At 49.2% G+C, this 7,400-nt stretch overlaps 1 protein-coding gene across 2 annotated transcripts in view; it reads left to right on the top strand.

Moving 5' to 3' along the window:
- Nucleotides 1-2,221: 2,221 nt before the first annotated feature.
- Srgap1 (SLIT-ROBO Rho GTPase activating protein 1) overlaps nucleotides 2,222-7,400 on the top strand; it is a 258,469-nt gene continuing 253,290 nt past the window's right edge. Inside the window, exon 1 of one of the 2 annotated variants that reach the window (XM_076920365.1) lies at nucleotides 2,222-2,948. In XM_076920365.1, coding sequence (XP_076776480.1) covers nucleotides 2,882-2,948 — 67 coding nt within the window. In that variant the 5' untranslated portion in view covers nucleotides 2,222-2,881. The remainder of the gene's footprint in view (nucleotides 2,949-7,400) is intronic. The other variant, XM_076920366.1, reaches the window with a different exon arrangement.

The raw sequence follows: 7,400 nt of genomic DNA, 5'->3' as shown, positions 1-7,400 counted from the left end.
TCAGACAACAATTCATCGCTAGTGGTTCAGTCTCTTCTGCCACATTGCTTCTCTCAGAATAAATACGGAATAAACCGCAACAGCACCATGGGTGATATGAATCTCAGCTAGATCTGAACGAGTCCCATTTACATGTGACTTGAGGACTGTGAATCCACACGGGCTGCCTGCCTCAGGTCTCACTGTCCACAGCCCGACCCATCCTTTCTCGGTCAGTTCTCATAACATGACACAAATCTAACCATGGCACTTCGGTACTTAAAAGGGTCCCTGGTGTTCAAGGACTGGGTGCATTATCTCAGCATGGCACAGGAGGTCTTTCCGGGGTGGCTGTGACCTTCCTGCCCAGCTTCTGCACTGGACGATCTGGAGCCTGTGTCTTGTTTCCTAAGTCAGACGCAGATGCAGTCAGGGCAGCCCAGAACTGAGTTCCAGACACAAAGGGATCAGTGGTGAGTCCTAGCCCCTCTGCTTTCTTAATATCAAAAACTCACAGTGAAAACTCCTGTGTAGTAAAAGAGCTACCAAATCCTTTCTTTGCAGCTGACACTCAGTTAACTGAATGTTCAGCCAGAATGCACTAAAGCCGGGGTTTGGTCTCCAGCACTTCACAAAACTGGTTGTGCAGCTATCGGCCTATAATCTCAGCATTTAGGGAGTAGAAACAGGGGCGTCGGCAGCTCAAAGTCACCGTCATTGATAGAGCTAATTTGAGGGCAGCTTGGGCTGCATGAGATCTTGTCTCAATAAATAAATAAGCAAGTTCAAGGCCAGCCTGGTCTACATGAGACCTGGTGTCCAAAATAACAGATCCCTAGTCTTCCATTTTGTTCTGTTACTGGATAGAACATCGATAAAAAAGTAAAGCGATGCAATGCGTAATTTAGGAAATGCCAGCCCAGTGCACATACACCACACCTGCCTATGTTTAAATGTTTGAAGTTTTTTTGTCTTCTCTCATACTTAACGTGTGAGCGAACCTCCGAAAAAGTTGTTTGCAATTACCCAGAGAAAATATGCCTTTCCTCCAGAATGCGTCTTCTTCTCACATAGATTGCCAACTATTTACTGTTTCTCCCTTAAGCTCAGGAACCTGGGGCGGTGGGGGCCGGGCGTTGCTCAGGGACGCTCATGCGTGTGTGAGGACATTGGCTAATTCTCCGTCACTGCAAACTTACAAGCAATTGTTGAAGTACTATTCGCCTAGGACTTCTTAATCCCCAAACAGCCTCAAACACATAGTTAATTTTTCCTTCCTTCCGTCTCCCCAAGCCCTATTCTCGGATGAGGCTATTATTTCTACAGCATTATCACAATGCCTGTAATTATTTATTTATGGTGAGATTTACTGTGAGATCCTTTAGGTCAGGTGCCAAACGCTGGATCCCACACTCCTAGCTTGTATTCAGTCAGCATTAAGAACTAATGTTGTCTCTAAGGGAGTAGTCTAAACGTCTCTACGATCTGTAGTTCTCGAAATGTAAGCACTCTGGCATCAGATACCCCTTTGCCATAATCACTTTGATAAATCAGGATCACAGCATTTGGAAATTTTGAGAGGAGCCAGGAAAGGCAAACCCAGCTGAATGAAATCTAGCGACATCCTAAGTGTGATTGGCTCTAGTACCCCACGCTTTCCCTGACGTCCTAGCACCGAGAGTGTTCAAGAAGTTGTCCTCCCAGCCTCAATGGTAGAGTTGCATCCTCTTTGATTTTCAACAGACAGGTCCTTCTGCAATGCAATGTTCAGTTTTCCTCCTGAGAGTACAGTGTCTTGGATTCTATTAGGGTGACACCCAACTCTGGACTTCAACCACTGGAAAATAGCCTAGCCAGAACCCACACGGAAGGTGGCAAGAAGGTCTGTCCCCAAGTTTAGAGGGGTCTCCAGGTGTTGACCACTGCACTGAGACCAGGGGAGCACAACACTGGGTGCACCACCAAGGGCGGACACCTCTAGGTGTGTGGGTTGCCCACGAGGGACATCCATCCTCCAGGTCGAGCTCACAGCGGGCGGGGGGTGGGTGGGTAGGGCAGGGTCATGACAGAGAAGGGCTCCTCCCAGGAACACCTTCCTCTGGGCTACAGGGTCCCGCTTTGTCTAAGTCCTCAGAGCCAGCAGCACAGATTCTTGCTGCAAGCAGAGTCTGGGCTCCCAGTGGGCGGGGGCGCGGCTCCGGGGGCGCGGCTCCGGGTGCGCGTGTCGCCGCGGCCGCCAGGGGGCAACAGCGTCCAGTGGGCGGTGGAGAAAGAGCCGAGGCGCCGGCGATCGAAGCAGCAGAGGACCCTCGCGGCGCCGGCTCCGGATCCGCGAACTCCGCGGGGCTGACCCGGGCGCGTCCGAGCCTCGCCGCCGCCGCCCTTCGGGTCCCGCCGATCGCACCCGCGTGGGAACTGCCATCCCTTCGGCCTGCGGGGCGTCGGCAGCGGCGGTAGCATCCCAGCCTCGGGGCGCCGGCAGGAAGGGAGGCGGCGGCGGCCGGTGGGGCGCGACCCCCCGCGCGGGGCTCAACAATGGTGCGCGGCGCTCGGGCGATCCCCGCGTCCGCCCCACGGCCGTAGAGGAAGCGGCCGGGAGACACCCCCCGCCCCCTGCTCGCCCGAGTTTGCACGGCCGGCCTCGCGGGCAGGGGCTCCCGCTCGCCAGCGCCCAGGGCGGCTCAGCCCGGAGCGTGGTGCTGGCGCCCGGCTCCCTCTGATCGCTCTGATCGCTCCTCTCCCTCCTCCTCTCGCTCCTCCCGTCCCTCCCGTCCCTCCCGCGGGTGCTGCCTCTGGCTTTTCTGAGAGAGGGAGTACAACTCTTCTGCTTCTCCTCGGAGACTGGCCGGTGACCACCCGACAAGAACTTGCCCATTGAAAGCAAGCCCGGAACAGCCGGAGAATGTCCACCCCGAGCAGATTCAAGAAGGACAAAGAGATCATAGCCGAGTATGAAAGTCAAGTCAAAGGTAAGGATGGGAGCGGCCGCCTCGGCTCCTTTTGTGTGCCTGCTTGTCATTGTGCTCCCGGAGTTCCGTGTGTAACTTGGTGTCAGCCTGGGCGGACAGTTCGGCTCCTGGCTGAGCCCCCAGGGCCTCCTCTAAGCCAGTCCTAACCTGATCAGGACACTACTGGGACAGGCTATACCAGGTGGCTTTCCCAGGCTGGAGCTCCTGTCTCCCAAGCGGCAGGAACTTAATCACCTTCAGCTGGCGATTTACTGGGGCAGGAAGGCAGCGCCCAGAGTTCCTGCCCAGTTGTCATATCGCCGCCAACCTTTTTATGGGAAATCATTGTCACAGCATTTTTTTTCCTCCAATTGAGTCATTTTTGTAAAGTCTGAATACTCAGTGGTCGAGCGTTTCATTGCGTGAAGGCTGTTTCAGACATGCACGCTATTATTCCCTGTTAATTTAGCAGGTCGAGTCTGCTTTTGTAAAAAAAAATTTAAAAAGCTCTCTCAAAGCCCTGGCAGTTCAACCTACAGCGACTACTGGAATCTGACTCCTCCTTTATAGCTGGTGTTAGCTAGCTGGAATCCGGTGCCATCCTTCACACTCACGAGAGGATATTGCTTTATCATTTGCCGGAGGGCACTTGCATATGAAATGAAGGCTTTGAATATAGGAGAAAGTAGTTTCAGTCCATTTACATAGTCAACTAATGAAGGCAACCTAATTAAGGTTGATTAAGCCTTTTACTTTCTGTGCTTCACGCTTTAAAAATATCTTTTTCCCTCCAATTCAAGTGTTTTGTTTTGCACTGGAGTGTTTAATAAACGTCTATGTGTTTGCTGCCCCACCCCCAACCCCCTGTGTGGTCTCGGCATTTCACGATGAAGACAATGGATGGGGGTGTGAAGAACGCCAGTGTTCAGTGGTGCGTTTAATGCAAAGTTCATACAGATTGCTATATCAACACCTGCAGTTACATACAGTTTTGTGACAGGGCTGCTGAGCTGACTTGAACAGTGAGGGCTTGCCTTGGGAAAGGCTGGAGCCTCGGTGGATGTCCTTTTGTGTGGTCAAGTTGTGAAATGCCTGGAGTCTTGAAGAGGACCTGGGGCTGGGGAATCCTGGGTCACCTGAGCAGGAGGGTGACTCAAGACAGTTAAACTCCACACGCAGTTCAGGCTGACCTTCAGAGGGGTCTTAAGCTAAGCTTTTATTGAAACTCTGTTTTCTTTCCGCCTGTCATGAAGATCAGTTCATACTTCTAGGAACTCCTAACATGGATGTCAAAGTTATATTAGCAGAGAAGTTATGACTTCCTTACATCAGGTAAACTTTCTAATGAGGATAACATGTCTTCCCTCCAGTATGTCTGTCTCATAGAGCCAAAAACGTTTCACAAGCAAGGACTCCTGATGACAGTCACCGTATCCCTGTGCATGTTGTTCACATGGCTCTTTGTGGCAGGTTCTCCAGAAGTGACAATCTGCTTATCTGACTACTTGGAGCACCTGCTGGCACAATTCATTCCCATAAAGGTCTCCTGATGTGGCTATCTTGCCTGTAAAGCCATTTGCCTGTAATTGGGTCCTTATTTGAAAAAGGACAGGACTCATTTCCAGGGATGAAAGGTTTGAGTATTATCTTAATTTCCTTAGGGTGTAAGTTCTGTAATATGAGTACAAGCCATCTTTATTTATTAAAGATGAAACAAATGGGGTTCGTTATAATGTATCTATCAAATCTAAAATTAAGGAAAAATTGTGAACAAGGTGTAAGCTATTTCTGAAACAATTCAGTTCGCAAAAAGTGACCTCTGCTTAGTCCCTTCCACTGCCCACACCCAGTTGTTAGGTTTAGGACTTCAGTGAACCTGCCTTGCCCTGCTCAGCCCTACCCTGTGGCCAGATTTTAACACACACACACACACACACACACACACACACACACACAGAGAGAGAGAGAGAGAGAGAGAGAGGACTAGGCTTACTCTATTCATATGCAAACATGGGAATTGGGTATTTTAATTCATGTGATGTCCAACCAAGTTAATTCACCTGTGCTCCAGGTAAGAGAAAGGACAGCTCAGGGTGTGTAAAATCAGCTGTCCTGTGCAGAGAAGCTGGCCCCTCTGAAGGAAAGCCCGGGAGACCAGCTCTGGGCTCCTAACCGTATCACTACCCTGCTCCGTCCTGGACCGCTCTGCAGTAGACCCTTGCCCAGGCCAGGCCAGCACTTAGATTTGTAGTTTTGGAATAATCTACTTGTTTAATTCCAGCTAGTTACTTCATCGAATACTAAACAAAAGAAGCCCACGCTTTCTGTTTGCTGAAGGGGAAACCTGGCTTTGTTGGACACATTAGGTGTGTTCCCCGTGAATAAAGCCACATGTGTGAATTCTAGGTGACTTGGGCCAGAGCACGAGTGATTCTGATTCATTGCCATTAGAGGTGATTTTTTTTTTTTCTACCTTCCAACTTAAAGCCCAATACTCTGGGTGTATTGCTCTTTCTTGACGTCTCCCATTTCCCCGATAACAATTGCATTTACCTCAGAATTCCTGGGATAGTATTTTGATCTGACAAAATAACTCAAGACCATGGATTTTAACTCTGTTGCTGCCAGCACAGGTTGGAGAACAAGAACCTGGGGCTATAGTCAGTCTCTGGTAATAATGTGTAATTTCATGTGTGAAGCCGTAACTGTATTTAGCTCCATTTGTGTTGGATAGGTCTCTCTCTCTCTCTCTCTCTCTCTCTCTCTCTCTCTCTCTCTCTCTCTCGGGTGTGGTTTTTCTTATCTAAGAGGAATTTAGATTTTCTCAGTCCCCAGTGTCTTTGATCAAATTCAAGATGTCATGAAATTTTATTTTAATTGCTTCATAAAATGTTCAAGCTTTTCATGTTGTTGTTGTTTTTTTTTTCTTGGCTGACCCGATGTGGATGGAATCACCTTTGCCTTTAATTTTTCCATAGCAAACCAATTGGGTTCTTGGGAAATTAAATTAGAATTGAATGAAGAGTCTAGAAAAATAAAACCATGGTCAGATCAATATAGAAGAAATGTGTAAGACGAAGTAGGAGTTATCTGAATAGGTGTAGGACCGTTTAGTCAGGGACAAACCCTAGCACCTACGCCACCGTTGAAGGGCACGTGTTAACTTGGAGTAGAGTTTAGTCATGCCATGTATGTTAGTCAGCATCTCAAACACAGAATCAAGAGAGCACTTGGAGGCTTGGGGGTGGGAAGTTCAAAGCTAGCCTGACAACTTACTGAGAAGGGAAATAAGGAGTGGCAAGAGAGAAAGGAAGGAAGAAAGGAGGAAGTAAGGAAGGAAAAAGGAAGGAGGAAGGGAGGGAGGGCGGGAGGGAAGGAGGGAGGGAGGGAGGGAGGGAGGGAGGGAGGGAGGGAGGGAGGGAGGGGAAAGAAGGAACACAGAGAAAAACGTCATTTTGTGGACCATTAAGAAGTACCCATCTGCATCTGAGATTCTAAATAGTGTCCACTGTTCTCTTCTCTGGAAAATGAGCAGTGAGAGATTGCACTAGGAAACAGGAGCTGTGTGAGTTATCTCAGGGTCTCACCAAGCAATCTGGGTCATTCTGTAGAGAAAGTATGGAGAGCCCCCTCCCTGAAAACCTGGAGCAATAAGAGACGCATTTTATGAAGTGAAATGAATGGCACACGTTGGTTTTAAATAGCACACATTTCATTGTTCCGAATGGACAGCTATTATTTGCAGTATGCCCTAGGTTGGTGATCTCACCCTGACCCACACATTCCTCTACGTGAGACATGTACAGGAAGTACCAGGAAAATGTGTCGCCTCTCAGACAATCTGCTACCTGAGATACACAAAGTACATTTCAGTACCACATGGAACATAGGGAAACAACAGTTTACGATTATATGGGTCGGTGTCAAATTTTACTTTATATCCCAATATCAGCTCTTCCTCTCCTCCCAGTACCCCTTCGAACAGTTCCTCCCCCTATTCTCCCTTCTCTTCTCTGAGAAGGACAACCACTCAGTACCCTACCCACCCCATCAAACCAACCGACCCGTCCCCCACCCCACACTAGGTGGCCCAGTTAGGGGGACTTGATCAGCAGGCAACAGATTTAGGGACAGCTCCTGTTCCAATTGTTTGGGGACCTGCATCATGACCAAGCTGTACTTCTGTTACATATGTGTGAGGGACCTATGTCCCAAAACAAGCATGGTTTTAGGTTGGTGGTTCAGTCTCTGGGAACCCCCAATACCCCATGTTAGTTGGTCGGTCTTTCTGTGGAGTTCCTATCTTCTTCAGGGCCCTCAATCCTTCCCCCAACTGTTCCATAAGACTCCTGGAGCTCCATCTAATGTTTGGCTGTGGGCAGCTGGGTGGAGCCTCCCAGAGGACGGTTATGTCAATCTCCTGTCTGCTGGTTGTGCTCCAGGCAGACCAGACTGGGAAGGGATTGGTGAGAC

This window comes from Arvicanthis niloticus, chromosome 22 (assembly GCF_011762505.2).
Source record: "Arvicanthis niloticus isolate mArvNil1 chromosome 22, mArvNil1.pat.X, whole genome shotgun sequence".
NCBI lineage: Eukaryota > Metazoa > Chordata > Mammalia > Rodentia > Muridae > Arvicanthis > Arvicanthis niloticus.
This window is presented reverse-complemented; position numbering and strand designations above follow the sequence as displayed.